We start from the raw sequence: 26476 nt of genomic DNA on the forward strand, positions 1-26476 counted from the left end.
ATTATATTGGGCTGTTATATCATGATTATGTTTAAATATATCTGGAAGAGAGATTGGAATAGAGACTTGGGTCATGTAACTGGCAATGCATCCACATGGTAACTGGGAGTTGTGAGGTTCAAGCTCCACTCTGGGCCAATTATTTTCTTCCAGAATATTCTAAATTATTAAATTTAATTATAATAATAAATTAAATAAGAGATGGCACTTAACACCTCCCTCTAGTGACAAATTATTTAGAAATTAATTAAATATAATTGTGAAAAATGTAGCCTGATGTAATCCAGTAGTAGTTTGGCTTATAACAATGGTGAATTTTAATTATTCTAATATATTCTATTTAATTCATAAGCTGTGTTCTCCTGCAGCAGAAGGAGCATGCAGTTTACTGTGTAAATTAATGATGCCAAAATAAATTTATTTGTATTATTGAAGATGATAATCATACTAAATAAGTAATTACAGTAGAGTCACAATAGTTTCAGGTTGTCTCATTACTGATCAACTCAAAGTATACAGTGGAAAACAGTGGAAAGGGATTAAATAATGTCATGTTTATTTTATTGACTTAAAGTACATGATGTCTTGTACAATATGTGGCAAGTGGCAACCATATCTGGAAGTATCTTGCAACCATATCATTTCACAATGCAATAAATTGAAAGCCAATATTAGATCTTCAGTGTGCTTACAATTTCAGTGTATGGTATCTAATCACATATTTGATTGGAATTACCCAAATATGTCATTTTTATGCATCTGGTTAAATACAGTATGTGTATTTTGACTTAAAGGTAATTAGTGTCTCAAACTATATGGAACCTCAAACTGTTGAGACTCTATTGTATTTTGTTACAATTCAAGTATAATTTAGTCCTGTTACTAATATTTTAATCTTTTAAATCAGTGGTTCCCAATTAGTTTTTCCTGCGTACCACTTCAAGAAAGAGCTCAAACTCACGTACCCTTTATAGCAGAAATTCATATTAATCCATACTAATATTATAAATTCAAAGGTAATTCTGTCTGTCTGTCACCTTTTTACGTCTAAACCGCTGAACAGGTTTTAATAAAATTTGGCACAGAGATAACGTACATGTTGGAGATGGACATAGGCTACATTTTACTGCGAGAAAATATCTTATTCCAATGAGAAAATTCGATATAATGCAGGCAAAGCTGTGGGTAGACAGCTAGTGATAAATAGAATAATTTTTTTTTTTACATTTATTACCTTTAAAATACAATTCTAATAATAATGAAAATAACATAAGGTTATTTAATTTTAATGTGGCAAATGTGCACGATTATCTTTGCACAACTTTGTAAAATCTGGTTGCTTTTTGATCAGCTTCAGTCTCGAGTCATGTTCGAGTCAAAGTCGGTGACATTGTTTAGTTTTCATGTTTGTCATGGCCGAAAGTCCGCTCTTGCAGAGGTATGTTGTGCAAAATGGTAGTAAATATTTTATTGCCGCTTTGCTGACATGATGATAACGATAATTGTACAATTAACACAATTTGTGTTTCTTGCGTAAGAATTTCATTTAGGTATTGTCACAAATGCATTTTTTTAAATGAAATTTTGAGAATATTTTTAGTTATAACTAAACGAATTTGTGCATTCGACATCGTGCTGTAAATTGCAGAATTTTTTATGGTCCACCCGTTATTTTTTTGATTGCTTCATCTCGAGCATTTAAATCTTAAATCAATTGATTTTAGATTGCCGTGCATACCCCTTCATGAAATTTCACGTACCCCTGGGGGTATGCGTACCACTAATTGGGAACCACTGTTCTAAATCATTAAAATCATTTATAAGCTTAATTTATATTTATTTGTGTATACTATTAATAATATACTTTTAAAAATTGTTATTAATAATTATTGAAAGAAGTAATAGTAAAAGTAAATATAAGATATTATTTTTGATTCACATGATGATAAAATCTTTTTCTCTTTTTTAGTTTCCAATTGAAAATGATTTAAATAAAAAACATAGAAAAAACAAGTGAGTATTAAGTTTTATTGCATTTAATTTTAATATCTTAAAAACTTTTTGGTGTGTAGCTTTTTTGTGATCATGTAAGATGATTTTGATTAAGAGATTAGATATTATATACAAATTGATTTTACTTTTAATTTCAATTCATAAAAATATGTATTTATTGTTTTAAAAAATTTTACAACGATATCAGATAAATTTTTTTTCTAAAGAAAAATATGTACAATATGATAGCAGTTGCATTTGTAGGGCATAACTGATCTTAATTGACACTAAAAGAATATTTTCATAATATAACGTTAGGAAAATTCATTTTCTTAAATAATATAACTAAAAACTATCTGTATAATATAGTAAAAGAATTGTAATATTGTATACTACGATTTTGTTGTTTTGGTTAGAAATCAAATTTTTTTAACATTTTCCTCCACTTCAATTGTAAGTTGAATTTTAATGCAAAATATTACAAATACAGTAGAGTGTCGATTATCTGAATGCCAATCAACCAAAACATTGGTTAACCAAAAGCATTCCAGTCGCACTGTGTTGTGCTGAATTGAACGTTCTTGATACTAGATTAACTTCTAAAGTATAATTTTTTTTGTTTTTATATTTTTCCATATATCTATTTTGTTTGTACAAAATAAAGAAATAATTTTTAACGATACAATAGCCACGATTATTATTATAAAAATTTTTGTTAGGCTTAACATCAACGAAAATCCAACATAAAACGACACGCAACGGAGAAAAATTTAAACATGGGACATATTAATATACTATTATTGCGATATACTATTGATAATATACTATATTAATAATGTACTTTTTCGTACATAATCGGTTATCCAAAAAATCAATTTTCTGAACAACCCCAGTCCCCAGTCAATTCGGATAATCGACACACTACTGTACACAATGAGAAATAATAAACATAAAAAACCTAAATAATATTTATTTTAATAATAATGTTCTATATACAAATGTAAACACAAAATCATTATCTTGTCTTCATTATCTGCATTTTTTGTTAAAAAAGATTGATTCCTCTTGAAATTTACAAATGAAGGATACTTACAATAAATATGAAGTATAAAAAAAAAATTCTGAAGTGGCATTTAAAATATATGTTCCCCATCTCAAATTAATATTGCCTTGCCCCTATACATCATACTTTTCCTGTTAGCAATAGAGCCATATAGTCATCTATGTAACTCCATTCAGGGGAAAATTTTTAAATTGAAATCACGTGACTTCCAGTCTAGACCTGAAGTTTGTATATAGTTAAATTGGGGCCTCCTACCCCTAATCTTTCCATATCTGGTCTTGACTTTCATCTATCTAATACTGTTCTTGAGATTAAGGAAGGAAAGGCAAACAACAGTGGACATTTACAGGTCTACAATTTTTTCAAATTGCAGTCCAAAAAGTCAAAATTTTAAGTTTAAGGATATCTATATAGTGTATGCATTATTAAAATTTATTTTCTTTTAATAATAATATTAAAACTGCATGAAATAAGATCACATAGGATTACAAATTCATAATCTGAAATATATTTTAATAAAAAATATCTAAGTAATTATGAAATTTAACAATGAGTGATTTAATTTAATTTATTATTAAAAATAAAACAGATAAAGTAAAACTTTTTTTTTTATAAAAGTCGTTTTCTAAATATTTATTAGTCTATACTATGAGAATATGGGCGAGAAGACAGAGCCCTCTAATCGTCGAGTTGGTAAAACTCGCCCACTTTGTCTTTGGGATAGCTTTTTATTAAGTGGCAAGGTGGTTGGGGAAGATGGGTTCACAGGTTAAACAAACAAAGGAGTTTATTATATAACTAAAGCTAATTTACAGGAGTATACATAAAGAATTAGATGATTAAATGCTTAAATGCAGATAACACATAAATCTATCTATAACGGCGATCTAACTAGTAATTATGTTGTGTGCCTAACCTCTAGAGTGAGATAGTTTACAAAGGCTACTGCACTCAGATATACCTTAAAATGCTGTCGGATGAGGTATGCGACAATCATTCTGGACTATGGAAGCTGGAACAGTCTTATGTCTTCTACCTGCTTCTCCTCGGACAGGACCAGGACAAGGACAGGAGACATTTGTACTCAGACCTTCCTGGGACAATCGCCCTGAACTTCCCGTGATGATCATTTTTATACAATCATCATTGGCACTAAGCCAACTGATCGTTCATTCGTTACGATGACTAATTAGCAGACGTGCAATGACTTCTTTCTTTCCTTCCTATCTTGTCGATATGTAAGAGTCGACATCTGATCTATTTCCATGGGAACTAGCGGAAAATTTGTTTTCATCCTCTAATGTCTACACTTCCTTCAAAAAAGGTCATTTTAACCCCTTAAACTCAAAAATTTATTCCCTCAAAATCCTCGGGTTCACAATACAAATAGAAGTAAATTTACTATTTTTGGTAATTGTATTTTTCCATAATAATTAAATAAGTTTTTGCTAAAGAATTGAGGAAATTAAAAAATTGGCATGTTGTATTAATTTTTTGAGGTCTGTTAAATATAAAGATTGTTAAGTAATACCATTTTCTATCAATTATTTCATTGTTTTATCTTGTTTGTTTATTTTTCTTCAAACATATCCAAATGTACATTTATTGAGATAGAGGGACTTGAAGAAAGAAATCACTGTAGAAATGTGTGTAGATATGCATGTTTCTAACAGCAGCTTGTTGATTCTTTCTTCATTGGTCATTAGAGTTGATAGAACAACAGTTAGTTACTGGATATAACAGACTGATTTAGCTGCCATATTGTATCAGGGAACTGGATACCTGTAAAATTTTACAAATATAAAAATAAATTATTTGTTTGGATTGCAATGAAAAAAATTAGAAACAAAAAACAAGTTAAATTATAAACTAATGATTTTAATTGTTTTAATTACATATTTAATATTGTAATTCAGTTATTAAGAACTGTTTAATAAGACAAGAAATTTTAAATTAAAAATCTGTAAATTTTAATAACTTCCACAACTTTAAATTCAAAAAATGCATCCTTAGTTATGTTGTTATTTGTTCATTGACCCTTTGGCTCATGTGACTTCAGGAAAGTTGGAAGTATTGTACTTTGTAATAATGAAATGTGTCCTGGTCCTGTGAATTCAATAACAATCATGTCATTTAATATTTTTAATCAATATTTCTGAATTAACTAAACCCATTAATGTTGAAATATTTATCCTTGTCCAAGGGACTGCAAATTGATTTTGCATTAACCCATAATGTAATAATGGTTTTGACTATATTTTTCTAAGTTGATAATTATTTTATTTGGACTTAAAAAACTTTGATAAAAAGATAGCATTTATTTCTTTTTTTAAACAATTCAAACCAGATATAATTATATCTTCACTGCTTTCATACCACTCTTTGGAAATATTAGCAAAGTAAAGGCTAAATAATCAGTATTAAGGAAAAATGCTTGATGACTTTGACATTAAAAAATAATGAAATATGCCACATTATTACTGTATTTAAAAAAAGTTCCAAAATGCTGTGTGCATCAACTTTATTCCTTTTCCTCCAAACACACAATCTTTTTAAAATAGACTTCTAATAGGTTTCAGTTTTGAATATTATTAGAATTAGTATTTACTTAATAAAAAACACCAGTGATAAAATTTTAGGAAACTTATTAGAGATTACTTGCAATAGCAGTCTATGATGAAGAATATGAAAATTTTCCAGAACATTTTCACTTTTAGAATTGATGTATCCTGGAAAAAGAAATGGAGAACAACCATTTTTTTTTGTAAAGAATACCATGTTATGAGCATGTAAAATAGAACATTTATAAGTTTTTCACGCCTGTAAAATCACAGTTGATAAATAAAAAAAATTAAAAAATGCATAAAGGAGACTAAAATGTCTTCATTTTTTGCCATGTCCAATCATCAGGTACAACAGTCTTCCATTGCAGAGACAACTTTTTATTAGAGGTTGTGCTTCTGCAAAAATATGCAAAACAGTTTAAAAAGTTCACTGGTGACAAAAATGCCTAAAGTATTGGCCTGTCACCAGTGAACTTTTAAACTGTTTTGCATATTTTTGCAAAAGCACAACCTCTAATAAAAAGTTCTCTCTGCAATGGAAGACTGTTGTTACTGGTGATTGGGCAGGGCAAAAAATGAAATACATATTTTAGTCTATTCTACATATTTTTTAATGTGTAAAAATCATCAGCCATTTTTAAAAGAAATGGGAAAATTGTAATAATGCTGAATAATAATTTTTATTGAAATTATGAAAATAGTATATTTAAAACTAGCCAAAATAATCTATATGTAGCCACTTGTTTCATAATATTGGGTGCAATCTCTGTTAATATAAAAGTAAACATGTAATATATATAATTATATAACTAATGACGGTTAATAGAATAAATAGTATAAAATTACTACTAATATTTATTGTGTGTTATAAAATACAACAACAATATACTTATATTTAAATTTTTAATTTTAAAGATTGGAGAAAAGAGAGGAAAAGAAAAAATTAAAAAAACAACGAACAAAAGCTTTATCTTGTTCATCTGATAAATCTTCAATTGAGAATGATCCCTTAGATTTAACAGATACTGTAAGTAATCCTGAGATTGAAACAAAAATGAATTCCCAAATACTAAAAGACCATAATCCAAAGTCAAACAGAACAAATAAAATAAAAAAAGATTACACTGTGAAACCAAAAATAAAACGTAAGTATTTCCTTATATAATGTAGATACATTACTTTTGTATTAATAATGATTATTTTCTTTCTATTGATTGTAGATCTTACTTGCACAAAAATTTTATTATTGATAACATAGTCAATATACTGTGCATGATTATATCCATACAGTTAACACTAATAGTAGTAAGTTGAAATAGTATTTTAATTATGAGAGCTTACTACTATTCATCATTAGAATAATTTTTATTTTACTATTAACGTTAACTGTACAGACATGTTCATATATAACAGCAGATAAACAGTGGTTTTGGAATTAGTCCAAACCAGTTAATCAAATTTAATACAAGATTGTAATTTATTTTTAGCCCAAACCAAATTATGCAATATCTATATATTTAATTAACCAAGTTATAGCCCAATAATGAAATCAGTTTTGATTATTATTAAAGAACAAGTAATTATTTATTGTGACATTGTCACAATGCTGGGCTGCAACATTCAATCATATATTTTAAATTGAATAAATTAAGAAAACATTTTCTTTCTCAGATTAGTAGTGTCTTGCCCCTGTATAACAACAGAGCCATGCCAGTCATTTATGTAACTCCATTCAGGGAAAACTTTTTAATTGAATTCATGTGACTTCTGGTCTAGACTAGAAGTTTGTATATAGTTGATTGGGGTGTCCTGCCCCTAAGCTTTCTATATCTGGTCTTGACTTTCATCTATCTAACACCATTCTTGAGATTAAGGAAGAGACAGATAGACCACAGTGGGAATTTATAGGTCTACAATTTTATGTTCTTATATTCTTATATGCAATAATCTTTATATGTTCAAACCATCCAAGAATAGTGTGTGCTTATATATTGGTCACATGCATCTAATGTACTCTTTATACAAGTTCTGGTTTAGACTTGTACAGTTTATTTTTTGTCTACCAACTTATTCTAATTTGCTTGATTATCACATTGTTATTACAATTCACCATCTATGAATCTTAACTTCTTTTAACTTAAAATAATTGCTATATTTGTCATTATTTTTCTTATATTCTTTCTAGCTTTAAATTTGATAAGAAAAATGTTCATATAAAAGTTTTTTTATACTCTATACTCTCCATCTTTCTTTAACTACATCTGGTTTCTAGCTGTTGCATCTATATCTCACTATTACAGGAAAATTCCAATTATGTCTTGATGTGAAATGATTGGTAGTTATTTACTTGGAGACTGTACAAAATTGCAATATGAGTTGTTTTTTCTTGTATTGAAATGTTAGTGTGTATTAAGAAATTTATAGTATGAGTGCTTGCTAATGATGAAAGTTTATTCTTAAAAAAATATATTGTTTTATATGTTTTTTATACTATTTATTATGTCTAATTAATTAAATAGCAATTACAAACTTGAAATGTTCTTGATGATCATTTTTAAATAAAATATGCAAAACAAAAAATAAAAATGTTGACAATTTTATTTTTATGCTTAAAGAAAATGAAATTTCTTGGACTGTATTGTCAAAGGATGGAAAAATAAGACAGTTTGAAAATGTAAGTGTTAAATTTAGTTAATTTATAAAAAGATACTAGATACCTTACACATGTTTCCAGCCTGATTGATAAGCCGTCATCAGGTTACAGAAAGAAATTTAAATAGAAACATTTGTTTTCATTAAATTTTGTTACATGTAGTGTCTTCTTATACTGGAAAAGTTCCTTGTTAGACTGTTAATATTTGTTTATAGATTCAAGTAAATCAATATCTTTTATAACAATTTAAAGTAAATATGGTATATAAGATGCACCTTAATTTCTAAATACATGAGTTTTTATTATTACTGATGTATAATGCCAAACTCTATTGATGTCACACAATTTTAAATGAGTTAAGTAAATAAGAAATTAAGTACTTGCATATTTTGTCATGATATTAATTATGCAATATTTACATGTAAATATTAATACTGGCATAATCTATGATTTAACCAGCAATAAATATAATTTGCATAAATAATAACATCATTACTTTATACACTCGTGTGTGAAAAATTGCAACACCATGAAGGAATCATCAGAAATGAATGAAATTGTATCACTACATCATCATCATTTTTTATTTGGCACAAAATGTGCTGCCTGGTGGTGCTTTGTGGAACCAGGCAGCAGGTACAGTACAGTGAATATATAAAATGGATTACTAGTATAATGAGATACAAATAAAGTATAGTTTACAGATGAAAATAAAATAAAAGTCTGCATACAATGTACAGTGATTACAAATAATAATATAAAATGAATTTACTAGAGAAATAATACAGTTGAATTCTAAAGTACAGTAGACCCCCCTATAACGCTTAGATACGTTCCACGCTAACCGAAAATTACGTTGTAGGAATGATTAAATACATGAGCCAATCGCAGCCCGATAGGTGGGAACTTTACGGACTAAGGCTGTTCGAAAAGTTTTCTTCTATAAAATTAACCGATTCTAGACTAATTCCACTCAACATTTCCAAAACACGTATAATTTTTTGGGAATAATCCGTATAAACTACGCTATAAACAAAAAATTATAGGATTACTTACCGAGTGTGTACCGTTCGACTACGCCGTTGCTTAAAGCTGGTTTTCATCGCGGAACAGCACATGAAACGACGGCCGCGATTTCTGATAACGAATTTTTCGCAGAAAAATAACTTGACCTTTGGAGACATCATTAATATAAATAATTTTTATGGCCGTTGAATAAGAAGTGTTTCTTTCACAAGAAATGTATAAAATTAGTGCTGTATTAGACTTACGGTACCTAATTTACATACTGTACAGACGATAATAAACTCAACTTACTAGCCTAAAATCTCCGTAGCGTGTTGCCAGGCGGCAGAAAGCATATATATAATTATAATAAAGTTACAATAAATTAAGTTAATATATAATTATATATACAGTACCTAATTTATATATAATTAATATATAATTATATGTACAGTACCTAATTTATATATAATTTATATATAATACTAAACAGACGATAGCAAACTCAATTTAGCCGCTCTGTAGCGTGGCGCAAGGTCCGAGGAAAGTAGTTCGGCTGCTCATCCACTATTGGTCCAGACTCTATCAATCTTCTCGTGAAACGACGTTATAGGAGGTACGTTATACGAAAGTTGCTACAATTTTTTCACTACGTTATAGGAATTTCTGTTATAGGAACGTACAGGGGGGTCGACTGTATTGTTGAAATACAAATATAAATACCACTCCGAGTACAATGTACAATAATAACATATATAGTAAAACAAAATGAGTTACAGGAGAAATAAAAATACAAATAAAGTATAAAGTATGTAACAAACACTTTGTTCTATATTTTGGAAAATTTTTTTGTCTTTTATTTAAATTTTATATAATTTTAGATACATGTTGATGAATTATTAAAGTACTCAGAATATCTACAGAAAATTGTAATATTAAATAATGTTTTTACATATTTACATAAAATTATTTACAAAATTGTTGTAGTTGAGGAATGACAATGGTGACAAAGAACAAAAGCTAGCGGGATCTGACTTGAGGACTGTTGTGACTTTGTTGTAGAAAGATATACGCTGTTTGAAGTAAAAGTAAACATTCTTGTCTTCTATTAAGTAATTATACTTGCATGGCCAACATCCCCCTCTGTCCAAAACTGCATGCCTCAAAAAGTGGCAAGGCATGGATAGCATGAGACAGAAAAAGTTATAATGGAGGGGAATATCGGGAACACCGCAGATGGTGCAAAGGTCATTATAGTGAAGGGTGAATCTTTGGAGGTACAGTAGAGTGTCATTTATCCGAAAGCCGGTCAACCAAAAGCATTCCAGTCGGCAAATTTAAATTTCTGCTAGTGGTATGGTGCTGCAACCTTTGGCTATGTCTTGGGCTACTCCAATATTTTTTTTGGTTTATGTGTGTTTTAGCTGGCAGCACTGGCACTTTAGTGTGGTGTTTTTCTGGGGACTGTGTCCTGGTGAATCGAACATTTTTGATACTAGATTAACTTCTAAAGTATAATTTTTTTGTTTTTATATTTTTCAATATATTTATTTTGTTTGTAAAAAATAAAGAAATAATTTTTAATGATATAATAGCCACGATTATTATTCTAAAAAATGTTAGGCTTAACATTGACGAAAATTCAACGCGAAGCAACATGCAATGGAGAAAAATCTCAACATGGGATAGGTTAATATATTTTTTCATACATAATCAGTTATCCGAACAACCCCAGTCCGCAATTGATTCGGATAAACGACGCTCTACTGTAGTTCTACTGTAGTTGAAAAAATGGCCATGACCAGTGAAAAATTGAGTGGTAGAAAAGTATGGTATAGGCCAGGTGTTATTGAAGAAATCCTTGATAGAGGGGAAGAAGCTGTGGACAGTAGAGTTGTGTTTTTGGTCCCATTCAAACTGCCATTGTTGCAAGAGATTTTCCCACAAGACCTGCTTGATATAAGTCAGGTATTTTATTGTAGGTCTCCTCCACCTCCAGATCAGTGGCAGCAGACTTTGCCAGTGGTTCCAATATGTGCCTTTACCCAGGTGATAGAGTAATTGTTGTCAGAGTTGAAAATAATATGGTGGAAGTCGTTGGCAACAGGATGGAGGAAGTGATTGTTTATAACATTAATGGCAGATTGGTATTCTGCATGCAATTCACTGGTTAAATTCAAATTACAAGAAGTAACACTTCTCTATTTACACTGATAACCATTCAGCTCTGCTTGGAAAGCACTGTAGTGAGAGTGCAGACTTAGATGCATAGAGAATATTTCCTTGTTGCTTTGGTAAACACAAAGCTGCACCCAGTGCCTGCAGCAAACTTTGATCCGTCAGTAAATACATTGAAATAGGTGTTTGAGGCTGGAGTGGTAGAGAGGAGCTTGCTATGAGTAGGGTCTACAGAATTGTGGAATAGTGTAGGAGTTGCAATTGAGTTGGCATCAATGCTGATGGAGCCAATATTAAGGCTAATGCCCTGCATCAGTTTCATCTTGTTGGAGACCATATTAATGACAAGGTTGATGGGTGGCTTTTTAGAGATGATCTGAAGGCTGCTAGTGGGGCAGGTATTGTAGTCCTTGGTGATGAGAAGCAGAGCTCTGCACTGAGCAGACAGCAGTCTACGAATGTGATGAGATTTGTTAGCCACATGGGCCCAAGCACTGCAGGTGTAAGTACAAACAGGATAAAAATTTGATCATAGATTGTGCTCATGGCCTGAGCATCTAGACCCATGTATGTTTGGCCTCTATAGAAATTATGAAAAATTTTTCTAGTGTAGTCAGTGATGTAATTAATATGCTGCGTCCGTTGTATCACTACAGGTTACATGTGGAATAAAAGAAACAATTAAACTTACAGAGCAATGAAACAATATGACTTGCCAAAAATCAGTATTTGGTGAAGCCACCACACACTGGAATAAGAGCTTCTATACATTGTGACATCTAATCAAACGGGTTTTGAGTGTCTACCTGACGAATAGCATTCCAGATTCCTTCTGTTTAGACCCAAAGTTCATCTGTGTTGACTGTGGGAAGAGCATCAGCAAATTTCTGACCCACAAAATCCCAGACATGTTCAATAGGTGACATGTCTAGTGAATGGGAAGCCAAGGAAGAAGCAATATCTGTTGTGCTGAAAAAAGTCTAGAACATACCTAGTAACATGTGGACAGGCATTGTCTGTTGAAATACAGCTACAGGAATGTGTTGAAGGAAGGGTATGACTTCAGACGTCACAACTTCCCTAATGTAGCTGTAGCGAGTTCCTCCAATTTTGAGTGGCCAAGATTGCCCATAATATGAAATAGTGCCCAGATCATCACACTTTGTGATTGCCCAATATGATGATGGATCGTTCACCTCTATAGCATCTAGCATGTAATCAGCCATCATTGTACTCTAAATTGAAGCAGGATTCATTGGAAAAGATGATTAGTTGTCAGTTGACATGCCAGTGGCTGTGTGGATGAGCTCATTGTAGCCATAGGTGTCAATGGTTTTGTGCCAGGGAAATCCTGTGCAAAGGATCCATGCATCAATTCATGGCACAACAGACATCAGCGAACTGAGGATGCAGACAATGGCACACCTGTAGCAGTGCCAACTGTCGAGATGAAGCTGTATGATCTGCAATTGTTTTGTGGATGAGATGTCTGTTGTCCCTTGCTAACATAACATTTTTGTCATTCACTGCCAGATTTGTGACTTGTCTGGTACTCTTCAATCCACTGCTTGCATGCACAAATCCTGAGGGTGCCGATACTGATCAATGTCAAATGCCTCTTTTGTATACCTCAAAGGACACGACAGGATTGTTGTAAATTTTAAATGCTTCTCACCATAGCTGTAGAAATTTAAATATGTTTAACTTAATAGATTGTCCATCATTTGTTTTCTAACTAATTCATTTTAAGACCAGGTGTCCATGGAAATTTCCAAAATTTACAACTTTTTGGTCACTCATTGAACTGGAAAAATTTCTGTCTTTATTACATCTAATATTATGAATAAATCAGTCCCCACTGTACTCGGCTAGAGATTGGTTCAGTTAAGCTTTTGTTTAAGTAAAATTCCGGCTCTTTCAGCAAGGTTTTATTTATGTCCCTAATTCCCTAATCTCTTAATTATTTAAGTATTTCTTAAGTAGAAATAAGTTGAAACTGGTTACTTTGTACTTGGATATTTGTAGTCTTGGAAAAGAAGTGCAAAGACAAATTTTTATGACAATGGATACATAAATTGTAAATTTAAGGAAAATTCTAAAGGTTTATTTGTACCTTGTGCATCTCATTTATTACATTTAGTTGTAAATGATGCTGCCAAAGTAATGGTTAATTTTTTAACATTGTACAAGAATTATACACATTTTCTCTGCATCCCTCTATAGATGGGACATACTAAATCGTAATATCACTAGTTTAACAATACAAGATGGGGGAGCAAAATAAAAGCAGAATAAATATATCAAATATTTTATTAGAATAGGTTAGGTTAGAACATGGGTCCCCACTGTGCAGCCATGACAGTGCATGTAGGTAAAGTTTGACCCAAATATTTTAATGGATTTTTTAAAACTGTCAACTATACAGAATTATCATGAAAACATACCTCTAAACTCCTGTTGGTTGGGTTACGTTATAAATCTACTCGTGATTCACATAATGGGGTGAGGGCAGCCAAATATCTAGTAGGCAGGCAGCTAACAGCCCAGAACTAGTCTTGGATAGAATCATTGGAAGCGTTATAAAATATTTTGGTGTGTAGCATCCACCAGCTAAACTGCATGAGGTTGGTGCTCTGTTGGTGCGCTTGCGCTTTACATCAGATATTTTCATTGTGGAAGCTGTCCTGTATTCGACAATACAGTGCTTCCATTCTGCCACTGATATTTGAATATACAATAGCAATCTTATCGTTTTTTTTCCACACATAGTATAGAAATTTGTAATAAGGTATTGCTTATCATTGGTCAAAGCAGAAACCCATGGGCATTTAAAAGCATTTGAGTTCTGTCTATATTGTACAAGAGTAACAAAATTGCTTGGAAGACTCAGACTTTGTTATACTAACTGTTCTTCCCAGAGCTCAAGCTGTTCATGAAACAAAAAAAATATTCTCTGATGGACAATTGTATTACTTACCAGCAAATCACTCATTCAGCCAATGGATCAGGAGTAATCCAGAATTTTAAAATCTAGTACAGAAAACTAATATTGACAGAAAATCTATGTTGATTAGAAATGAAAGTCATATAAAAACCAAGTTTATTGGATGCTTTAAATATGTGTTCTGAAGCTTGGGTATCAGTAGAATTTCTTACAGTTAAGCATGCAAAATTTTTTGTTGATGAAAGAAATGAAGAGGTACAGATGAAGACAGTAAGATTGAGGACATTTTAAAAGAATTTGTAGATGCTGATATTTTATCACCTACAACTGAATTATGTGATCAAACAAATGTTGGTGAGAATTTACAGATTTGTGATGATGACAGTGATAGGAAACTTTTTGACCAGTGGGCAAGCTGAGACTTGATGCAAATGAAGGTACTGAAATGAACATAGTCCAGGTAATAGAGGACTTACATGATTTCAGATTGTTCTTCAAATGGAACAATGTTCCAAAATTTATTCTAAAAAATATGGCATGCCCATTATATTGGATTAAAACCAAAACAAAACAAGGGACACAAAGATTACTGATTTTGTGTGTTTAAAAGTTTGCTACATTTTTGTTCATTTAATAAAATATTTAGCATTTATTTTTGAAAAAAATCCGTAATTTTATGTTTCTAGTTTAGAAAGAAACAAGTTTTATTTAGGTTATAGCTGCTTAAAACAATTAAAAATAATGAGTAAGGAAAATATTGTTTTTACAAGTTTAATGAAAATCTGGCTTATATATAGCTATAGTAATGGACAAGTTGATATTACAGGTACTAAATACAGTAGATCCCTTATATTTGATGTAACAGATCCACTGAAATGAAGTAAAACTACATTAATTTGGCATCTGGTCCTGGAGATGCATGAACTTTAGATATTTTCTCAAGGTCTGTTATCAAGATCCATTCTAACATGAATCTACTGTATAGTAATGGACATCTTGATGTAATAATTAGTAGTAATGTAAAACAGACTTTCATTATAATGGACCAATATCTTCAGTCCCTTGGTGGTTTGTTCTATCAAGCTTTTATTGTATTTCAATTAAATTTATTGATAGCAACTGACACTACTTAATAAACTGATGATATTTTAATTGCTATCACTTGACATATAAATTGAAAATATTTGCTTCTATTATAATTATATAATAGACTAAATTTTGTATTATCATATATTTCTGCAGATAAGATGACCTTCAGATAAGACAAGATATAAATTTTCGTCAAAGTTTTATAGTTTTTGCATATATCTGTCCTATTAGATGACCCCCAAACTATCAATGGCCTATAAATTTAGTTTAGATCAGCAATCATAATCTGGATAATAATACAGTATAGCGTATACGGAATTATGTCCTATTCGTAATTTTTCGAATGAACAAATTTTATTTTCTTGCATCTGGCAGCACTGCCTTGCTATTGTTGCAAACATTCGCACTGATTTGGGCATTTGGGCAATGACCTTGACTATTCACAGAAAACGTTGTATGGGCTATTCTATTTTGTGGACATACACTACTCTCTACTAGTAAATAATTACGGTTTTTCCATTTTTTTATAATGATTTTAATTTATATAAATTTCAATCTAATTTTTTTTTTGTATCTGTCCTATAAGATGACCCCAGATTTTAGGGGCCTTTTTTAATGATTCAACTATCGTTTTATCTGCAGAAATATACAGTATTTATATGAAATCACATTAAGATATGTTTTATTTTTGACAGAAAAATAAAAAAACAGAGAATTTTCAAAGGTAATTTTTGAATGCTATTATAAATTTATATAAGATTATATACAATTACTTAAATATTTTTACTTATTAAAAAAATATGATATTGAAATATAGCTTTTCTTAAAATTGCTCAACTTTTTCTTTTTTTTGTTTGGTGAGAGCCTTGAATATGATGATTCATGATTGGTTTACTTTCACTTGTTTTTCAGATCACAAAATACTGATATTGGAACAAATCTTCTTTTGTAAGTTTTTCAAATAAATTTATATTAATTTTTATTATATTTAAAGTGCCACTATTTTTTAAATATTATGAATTTGAAAATAGAATTATTACTTCTATTGAATGATTAACAATGTATAAAGCTAAAAATAGTTTCCAATACAAAATGAAAGACAAATAATAATAACAGATTGAGAAAAATCATTATATATTCCTGCTAAAATCTTTTAGATATAACATATAGGCTACAGTTTTCTCTCAATTATAAAATGAAAATTTTTAAAAGAATTTTTTGTAATTACATCTAAATGTCATAAAAACTTGTGATTAAACTTATCTATTTCTGTATTATTATTTAATTATGAGACTAACAACACGTAATTAAATTTTTTATTAGTGTGTTAAATTTTTTCCTGTTATAAAAGTTGTATAAGTTGCATTTTAATCTTTTCTATGAGAATTTGCACATTCTCTTAGGAAAAGATGATGTTTAATGAGTGTGTGTGGGCATCTAATTTGTTTAATTTCTTTATTTTCTGTTCTGAGATATTAAACAATATCTCAGAATGGGTAAAGTTTAAGAAATGAAATGTGGCACTGTAGCTTGCATATAAAGGGATATTAATACTATTAAATTTTGGTTCTTAATTAAAGGTTGACAGAGTGAAGACATAAAAGTGGTCATGTGTCATATCTCTTAATCATCATTATTAGTGTTCAAAATTTAAAAAAATAAAATAAAACTCGTATCTACCCTCAAAGTAAGCTTTTTTGCCATTTATAATAGTACAGTAAAACCCGTTAAGATGTTTTCACTTAAGATGTTAGAATTAGTGTTGTAACGAATAGTATATTCGGCCTCAGGCCGAATACCGAATATTCGGCCAGGAGCGTGGCCAAATAGCCGAATATTCGGCCAAACTATTCGGCTTGATTAACGCACGTACGAAAATTGGCGCGCAAACCGCATTATGGCAAGGATCCTGCTCTCTATTGGCCCGCTGTTACTACGCTTCGCCAATCGCGTTAATTCTTGGCAGTTGTAGCGGACAGACAAGAGTGTCATGGAAGTATGTGATAAATGATGATATCAAATGTGGATAACAATGAAATGACCTACACGTGTAAATAACGGAAAAAGAACAGAGAAGGACCGCGAAGTGAAAATGTGAAAATAAATATGAAATTGAGTTGATAACATAATCGAACAAGTCGAGGCAGCTTATTGGCACGAAATTCGCGGCCGTCAATGCCAAACAATTGTTGTCATAGACTTCGGAAAGCTAAATGCTTGTAATGAAAGTCACTTAGCGTGCACGGGCGAAAGCCTGGGGCCGTTCGGGCTATCAAGCTGTCTCGAATCTGTGAAATCATAACTGTGACTTATATCGACGTCCTATCTGTCTCTTTTCTCCGTTATCACCAGGCTGAGTCACGTAATTGTAAAATGGGAACTCTACGACGGAAAAGTGACGAATCGAAAGTATCGTGAGCGCGTATTATGATGTATGCACAGGCATACATGGATTAGAGCGATAGAGGAAAGAGAAAGGGAAGAGCAAAGACGAGCGCTTAAAAAGAAGGATAGGCAGGGTCAGACCCTCAGATGTGCGAGGATTCTCCAACGATAGACGTGTACGTGTGCTGATCTTTGTAATTATAAATTGTGAATACATGTGACTAATATTATTTTCTTTTTTATTTTGTGCATGTTACAAGTTATAAATAAATATAAACAAACAACACTAACTCGATAACATTAAATCTAAGTACCAAAATGATTAATTTACTGTGTTTTTGTTATTTATTACTTCTGTTTTTAGGTATTCAGTATTCGGCCGAATAGTGATTAAATATTCGGTATTCGGCCGAATAGTGAAAAATAGGCCGAATACCGAATAGTAACCGAATATTCGTTACATCACTAGTTAGAATGTATATGGGGACATGATTTAGTTCAACCACTTTGACGCTCAATAAACTCCTGTGTTAAACCATCTGACTCCGATTCTGACCACTCTGACCACAGAAATTATTAGGCTTCAAACAGGGTGAACAAAATCATGCCCCTCCCCCACACACAGTCTAACATCCACACATATAGAAAAAAACCTCAAATCTTTTGCATATCTCGAAATTTCAAGATGTCCTGAGTCCAAAAATGTAAAAATTTGGGAGGGGTCATTTTTCGACCGAACGCTACACTTTCCTCCTGTTATATATAACAGCCGGAAAAGTAAAAATTATCGAATACATATTTATATATTACTTAGAGCGTAGGAAGTCTTTTAGCTTTGGAATAAAAAGTTTCTATCTTTATTAGAACTTTATTTATTGAATCTTTTATTCTGGGGTCACGTGATGACATCAGAATTTCTAGGTCTCTTTCAGTAACAAGTCCGCCCCTGGTCGGAGTCGGATGGTAAGGAAGAGTCGGAATCGGTAGATTTTTACATGCCTCCACAGCCCTGGTCAAAAGCAAAATCTGCACATGATACTAGTATATAAAATATTTAATATTTTACAAATGTTATGTAATAATTTTAGAAATTTGGATAACAACTTGATTTGTTTTGTTTTAAAATTTTAATTCTATATAATTTTTTATTAGATATTTAAAAGAGATAAATGATATTTTTGGTCCACTAAATACTGATGATTTTCTCAACTTTTGTGAATTTGATGATGATGATGTAATGTATCTTATTGAATATGGAGGATTGAATAAATTTCTTCAAGATAATAGAGATCATATAAATTTGAGAGGGAAAATAGACCAGGAAACATATAATTTTATTCCTGTTTCATCAAAGTGTACTGTTAGGTCCTTATATAATCAAAATTTTTATGAAGTTAAAGAAGAAAAAGAAACATCTAATAATGAAGATTCAGTTTCTGAAAAAACATCTAATAATGAAGATTCAGTTTCTGAAAATAAAGTAAGTCTAATGAATAATATATGCTTTGTTTTTCTTTTGGTCAATATTAATTTTATAACTTATTGATGTGGGGGTAGTTTGAAAAGTTCTTGGCCTGACACAAATGGTACTGGTGGTATCAAATGGTGTGTGAAGTATCAAACAGGGTATATAGAACAAAAAACAACAGAGATGTCAGTGTTTGAATAATAGGAAGTAAACAAGCCAACACCTGCAACAGAAGATCCATACATGTTATAATAATACAGATGAGGCAGCAGCAACAAACTCACTGTGATGTCAACTGTGAGATATAAAAGTATCTTGTCAAATGAAATTCAGACAAAGCATGCATTCTCCCATTTTCTATTTTGCTTATACATTTCATTGAAAAGAAGAAACATTAGAATGGGACTTCTATTCCATGAAATGTGTAACTAATACAGAAAACAAGAGAACATGTGCACAGCTGATATCACAGTATGCTTCAGCTATGGTGCTGCTGCCTCATCTGTGAACTGTATGAGTCTTCTGCTGTGGGTGTTGGCTTGCTCACTTCACATTGTTCAAACACTGATCTCTCTGTTGTTTATTGTTCTGTACATACTATTCCAACTTCTTATGCTTATTCTGCAAACCATGCAGAATCTCTTGACATTGTGAATTCCTAATGTTTATATTGGAAATTTTCAATATATAGTTACATATGTTCTACCCCTATTCTCATGTAATGTGAGTGCATGTCACCCAGTCTTTATCCTGTGAAAGTTCCAATAGACTCCTCATTTTCTGAGCTGCTGAGATTACCTCTAGTTGGTTAAGTTACTTTTTGACTATACAAGTTGTTATAACCACTGATGAAAAACATTGTGTGTAAATGTTTAGTTGTGGATGATAAATTCTGAAAAAAATAAGTACTTTTCATTATCACCACTTTCAGCTTTGATAGGAATGGCTGATGTTTCCACATGGTAGTTCATTCTGGATTAATATAGTCTAAATAATAATTTAAAATATCCAGTACTTTGAGACAGGAGTCTGAGAGACTTATAGAATTTTACAATAGAAGGTCCAGAGTTAGGGACTTGGTCTACCAATTTCAAAGCTCTGGTTTGAATCTGAGAAATTATTATCCATCAATAAATAATCAGAACAATTTTAACACAACTTATTTGTGTTCCATATTTTTGCAGAATGCCAGTCAAAACTAGTTGTCAATTAATTTTAATTTTAGATTTTAATCGTTTGTTAGATCTGATTAATGAATGATTACATTCTTCCCAATACAATAAAATAATAACATTGAAATTTGACTGACTTAAAATCAGGAAGAGCATTTTCATTTATAAGACAATGAAACAATTAACAACTTATTGACATTTTTACTGTAGTCACTACTATTGTTAACTGCGGCCTGGTCTAAGTTCAGTGGTGACTACTGTAGTAGTTATTGTGGGCTACACTGACCATCCATCCTGACCTTAAAAATAATGCTTTCCTCTCAAATTTCACTCATAATTTTCAGGGAGTTTCTTAAATTTAATGTTTATTTTCATGTTTTTGAATCAAATAACAATAAAATACACATTAAAAAAAAATGCATTTTTATTCTAAAACTGTAAAACTATCAGCACTAACATCAGAAACTATGATTTTATGTTTAATTTCTTCATTTTGTCTTCTTTCTAAGGATGTAAAATACTCGTGGAATTCCAAAAGTGCTTTTTTTTTGTGTTTTCTCTAGAGAGTGGTGTATAACCTCACTTAAACCAGCATGCCAGCTTTTATCATATGGAAATGTCTGATTTCCTGGTCTCCCCAAGTAGACTGGCAAGCTGGTGATTATGAAAATATGGTATGAATTGTTTGTGAATGTCATTTTATCACTCAAAACCAGGAATTGACTTACAAATTGTTAGAAGTGCTTAAAGTTCATTTAATAGAATTCAAACCAGGTTTTTGTCATCTATATTTGTAATCTTTAAAATCATACATACAAAAAGATTGCTATTACTCCTGTGCTTCTTAATGCTGTAAGTATTGCTTAAAACTGGTGAAAAACAATCTGTACATATTAAAAGCTGAAAAGCTGCCATGAATAAATTTTGAGCAAGCAGTCTTGTAACTAAACATTGTAATTTTTCTCTTTAAAATATTCAGAATCCATTCATTTCATTTGAATAAATTCAAGGTGTTTCATAATGTTAGTTTTTGTAACTCTGAAAAAGTCACTGCCAAAGAAGTACTGAATTCATGTCCCATTCAGTGCTGGTTTTTTTTTAACACTTACCAATGATGCATATAGTGAACATTTTTGACTCGCCATATATTCATACAATAATCCAATTCTTCCCACATGTTTTGCAACATTGGCCCATTGATATCACATGGTGATCGTGAGACAGATTTTATCTTTTATATAGCCCCACAAAAAGAAGTCAAGTGATGTGGGGTTTGGTGATCTTGGGAACCACAATATTGTGTGTAGGTTATTTTGCATGAACAAACTGTTTGAGTTCATGTGAATTAGGTATTTCTCTTGTGATGCCTCCCAAAACTCTAAAGATAATGAAAAGTTTATTTCAAAATAATGTATAAAATACAAGTTGTCTTTATAAAACATTCAGAATAATTTTTCTATGCATTTTCAGATATGGAAGGAAAAGTATTTTAAAGTGACAAAAATTCATGAGGTAAGTAACATATAGATAAAATGTTATCTTTGTCACACTTTTTGATTGAAACCAGACTTCTTTAGTGTTTTTGAAGGTTCTTAGCTCGTCTTTTAGTTTTGTTTGAATGTAATTCCAAAAGGTCATATAATTAGTAAGCTGTGATTTATATGATACAGTATCTTTACTATAAAATCCTTTTTGTCTAGATCAGTAATGGTAAAGCAGTGATCTATGGGTCATGCATAATCTGCACAACAATTTCAAAGCACCCATATTAAATGTTCAGAAAAGTAATAGGTTTTTGTAAACTATAAAAAATATTTGACAGATTTCAAAACTTTGCATATTTAGTGTGAAAGCAGGATCATAAAGCTGTTGTAAAATGTCTTGAAGATTACTAATCATGAACCTTAAATAGAAAACTTGTTATGAAATATTATTATTTTTAATTAACTCAAATTCAATTTTGACTCACCATCAAAAAAAGGTTTTCCGTCACTGGCTTAATCTAAAAGTCATGGACATTTTAAGCTTTAAATCTAATTAGATTTTTATATGATATAATTGTAACTATTTTGAGATTAGTCCACATTATTTTATATATGTTAAAAATTATTCATTATTTTAAACTCGTCGGTATATTTCAGTATCAAAAACTTGTGTTTTTATGTCACTTGCAATTGTGAGACATAAATGATTTGAAAGAAGGTAATGCTCCATATTTCCTGTTCCCATCATGAAATGGATAAGAAATGATGCCTCTGAAGAAATAAATTTTGTTTGAAACTTTGTGGAGCACATTAGATTTCTTTATCATGGTATCAAATCTTCCAGGATGTGATCGTCATCACTTGTATATCAAACTTTTTGGGAAATTTTCATGACTCGGTGACAATTTGAATATGCATTGTGTCTGCCAGCACCTTGATTAGAATCCTCACCTAATGAACACTGTGATTAAAAAAAAAATACCATGTTTTATCTTTAGAACAATCTTGTCTATCAGCTATCTACTCACCAAGATGCAAGTTTAACATTGTCTAAGTTTTTTCATAACTGTTCATTCTTGAAACTAAGACTGTCAATAAGGAATATTATATTGAAATTCTTAGCCAACTGAGTGAAGCTGTACTACAAAAGTGGCACAATTTGTTGAGGGAACAGAACTTGATCCCTGAATGGCCTTATGTATTGGTCATTTTTGATCAAGAAAGGAATAATAGTGCTTTCCAAACTCCTTACAGACTATTTCATTTTAGGGAACAAATAAAACTATGTGGGGCAATATCAAGGGAGTAATGTTTCAATTTCTCTAACATGGACAGATGAGGGGTGTTCAAGGAGCACAGGAAATATATGGACTGGTATCAATGCCTAAGAATGTGAAGAGAGGGAATCATCCAATCCTACTGGCACCTCTTGGAAATTTTCTGACTTCCTGATGGTCTCATTCATTGCTGGGCTCCAAATATCACCAGAGATGGAAGATGCAGCACCAAACTCTTAAAGATACAACTGAAAAATGTTTTTCCTTTCTTTGACTTCTAGAACTGTTTTTTAAAGTAATTGCATATGTGAGATAGCAGAAATTCCTATATCAGACCTAGTCTTTAATATTAACCTTTAGCGAGTTACGCAACAATTGTTGTTCTTAGTTAACTGAGAAAGTCTCCCGTTACATTTTCTCGAAAGCAACATGACACTTTCTCGTGAACTATTAACCTCTGCACGGCCGAAAAGAATTAGTCGCCGTTTTAGTCCTCGGAGAGGAAAGGAGTCGGTCATCGTCCATCCTTCCGACTCAAAAAACTCACACCATTTACTGCTGAGATAATCTCTCAGTGCCCATCGGATATCAGATTATCATCGATCAGTGCATATCTTTTTGGATACTGTGTGCCATCATTGTGCTGTGGATATTATCATCATCGGAATCAGTCTCAACGTCCATCGGACAATTAACCACTACCAATCAACCAAATGATTGAATACGAGAACAGCCATATTATCACCCAGGTATTTATAGGTATTATCAGGTATTATCACACAGGTCGCGCTCGTTCTGTAAACTCTCTCTCCGCGGCATAACCTTAGAACTCTGTAGCATATCCAATACACATTATTTTTTTTTATTAAATCTTTGTTACATTTGAATTGTAGTGCGAGTCACTTCCTTATGTTGTTTCTTGATCTGACATTACGAATCTGTCTGACCATGTACGGGACCGCTCGCGCGACGGTGTGACGTAATCGCCGTCTCGGTTTCCATGTTCCGGTGGTGTCAATCCTGACAGGGACCTGAAAGGTCACACATATGTCAGAATTAAGAATTAGCAGAGAGATAATATCAATAGTTAAAAATTAAATATAGAATTTCTATATAAAAAACTTATCCTTTTTTGAAAGGTAAAATTAAATTCTATTAATTAGGTTTGTAGACTTTTTGTGGTTTTGTAGGTTTTTGTGGCTTTTTTTCTTCAGAAATCAACTGTTCCTTGTGTGATGGGTTAATGTATTGTATTTTTTATTAAAGGAAATGCATTTTGGGTCTTAATGACCCCTCTTCAGTCCTTAGAATGGTTGATTGTTGGTTACAATTGACTTGGTAATCAGTTTACAGTGCTAGGGTTGCTGCAGAGTTTGCATCATCTTTGAGTATGCGGTTGCATTTTAAAAAAAATCAAACCTACAATAGAATTTAAGTCTCACAAATAATATCTTAAGACATAGTTGATATTTTTATCAAAATATGTACAGTACAAATAGTGAATTATTTCAATAAAATGAATTAAAATGGAACAATAATTTTATCGTTGGATTACAGTAGAGCGTCGATTATCCGAATCAATTGGGGACTGGGGTTGTTCGGAAGATCGATGTTTTGGATAACCGATTATGTATAAAAAAATATATTAGTTTATCCCGTCTTGACATTTTTCTCCGTTGCATGTCGCTTTGCGTTGAATTTTCGTCGATGTTAAGCCTAACAAAGACTTGTATCGTTAAAAAATTTTTTTTTATTTTGTACAAACAAAATAAATATATTGAAAAATATAAAAACAATAAAAAATTATACTTCAGAAGTTAATTTAGTATCAAAAACGTAAAATATTTGAGTGGCNTGTTGGCATCTAATTTGTTTAATTTCTTTATTTTCTGTTCTGAGATATTAAACAATATCTCAGAATGGGTAAAGTTTAAGAAATGAAATGTGGCACTGTAGCTTGCATATAAAGGGATATTAATACTATTAAATTTTGGTTCTTAATTAAAGGTTGACAGAGTGAAGACATAAAAGTGGTCATGTGTCATATCTCTTAATCATCATTATTAGTGTTCAAAATTTAAAAAAATAAAATAAAACTCGTATCTACCCTCAAAGTAAGCTTTTTTGCCATTTATAATAGTACAGTAAAACCCGTTAAGATGTTTTCACTTAAGATGTTAGAATTAGTGTTGTAACGAATAGTATATTCGGCCTCAGGCCGAATACCGAATATTCGGCCAGGAGCGTGGCCAAATAGCCGAATATTCGGCCAAACTATTCGGCTTGATTAACGCACGTACGAAAATTGGCGCGCAAACCGCATTATGGCAAGGATCCTGCTCTCTATTGGCCCGCTGTTACTACGCTTCGCCAATCGCGTTAATTCTTGGCAGTTGTAGCGGACAGACAAGAGTGTCATGGAAGTATGTGATAAAAATGATAATATCAAATGTGGATAACAATGAAATGATCTACACGTGTAAATAACGGAAAAAGAACAGAGAAGGACCGCAAAGTGAAAATATGAAAATAAATATGAAATTGAGTTGATAACATAATCGAACAAGTCGAGGCAACTTATTGGCACGAAATTCGCGCCCGTCAATGCCAAACAATTGTTGTCATAGACTTCTAAAGCTAAATGCTTGTAATGAAAGTCACTTAGCGTGCACGGGCGAAAGCCTGGGGCCGTTCGGACTATCGAGCTGTCTCGAATATGTGAAATCATAACTGTGACTTATACCGACGTCCTATCTGTCTCTTTTCTCCGTTATCTTCAGGCTGAGTCACGTAATTGTAAAATGGGAACTCTACGACGGAAAAGTGACGAATCGAAAGTATTGTGAGCGTGTATTATGATGTATGCACAGGCATACGTGGATTAGAGCGATAGAGGTAAGAGAAAGGGAAGAGCAAAGACGAGCGCTTAAAAAGAAGGATAGGCAGGTTCAGAGCCTCAGATGTGCGACGATTCTCGAACGAATAGGTGTGTACGTGTGCTGATCTTTGTAATTATAAATTGTGAATACATGTGACTAATATCATTTTCTTTTATTTTGTGCATGTTACAAGTTATAAATAAATATAAACAAACAACACTAACTCGATAACATTAAATCTAAGTACCAAAATGATTAATTTACTGTGTTTTTGTTATTTATTACTCCTGTTTTTAGGTATTCGGTATTCGGCCGAATAGTGA

At 31.5% G+C, this 26476-nt stretch overlaps 1 protein-coding gene and 1 long non-coding RNA gene across 3 annotated transcripts in view; one reads left to right on the forward strand and one right to left on the reverse strand.

The window, feature by feature from the left end:
• LOC111625909 overlaps positions 1 to 26476 on the forward strand; it is a 104169-nt gene that overhangs the window by 54003 nt on the left and 23690 nt on the right. The window contains exons 9-16 of one of the 2 annotated variants that reach the window (XM_023369179.1): positions 1970 to 2013; positions 6535 to 6764; positions 8235 to 8293; positions 16184 to 16212; positions 16401 to 16436; positions 19026 to 19286; positions 19320 to 19353; positions 21984 to 22025. In XM_023369179.1, coding sequence (XP_023224947.1) covers positions 1970 to 2013; positions 6535 to 6764; positions 8235 to 8293; positions 16184 to 16212; positions 16401 to 16436; positions 19026 to 19286; positions 19320 to 19353; positions 21984 to 22025 — 735 coding nt within the window. Of the gene's footprint in view, positions 1 to 1969; positions 2014 to 6534; positions 6765 to 8234; positions 8294 to 16183; positions 16213 to 16400; positions 16437 to 19025; positions 19354 to 21983; positions 22026 to 26476 lie in introns of both variants that reach the window. The other variant, XM_023369172.1, reaches the window with a different exon arrangement.
• The window catches only part of LOC111625933, a 62220-nt gene continuing 59953 nt past the window's right edge, over positions 24210 to 26476 (reverse strand). The window contains exon 4 of the long non-coding RNA XR_002756810.1: positions 24210 to 24693. This is a non-coding gene — a long non-coding RNA (uncharacterized LOC111625933). The remainder of the gene's footprint in view (positions 24694 to 26476) is intronic.

The sequence above is a fragment of the Centruroides sculpturatus genome, unplaced genomic scaffold (assembly GCF_000671375.1).
Source record: "Centruroides sculpturatus isolate CEXI.00-Female unplaced genomic scaffold, Cexi_2.0 scaffold181, whole genome shotgun sequence".
NCBI lineage: Eukaryota > Metazoa > Arthropoda > Arachnida > Scorpiones > Buthidae > Centruroides > Centruroides sculpturatus.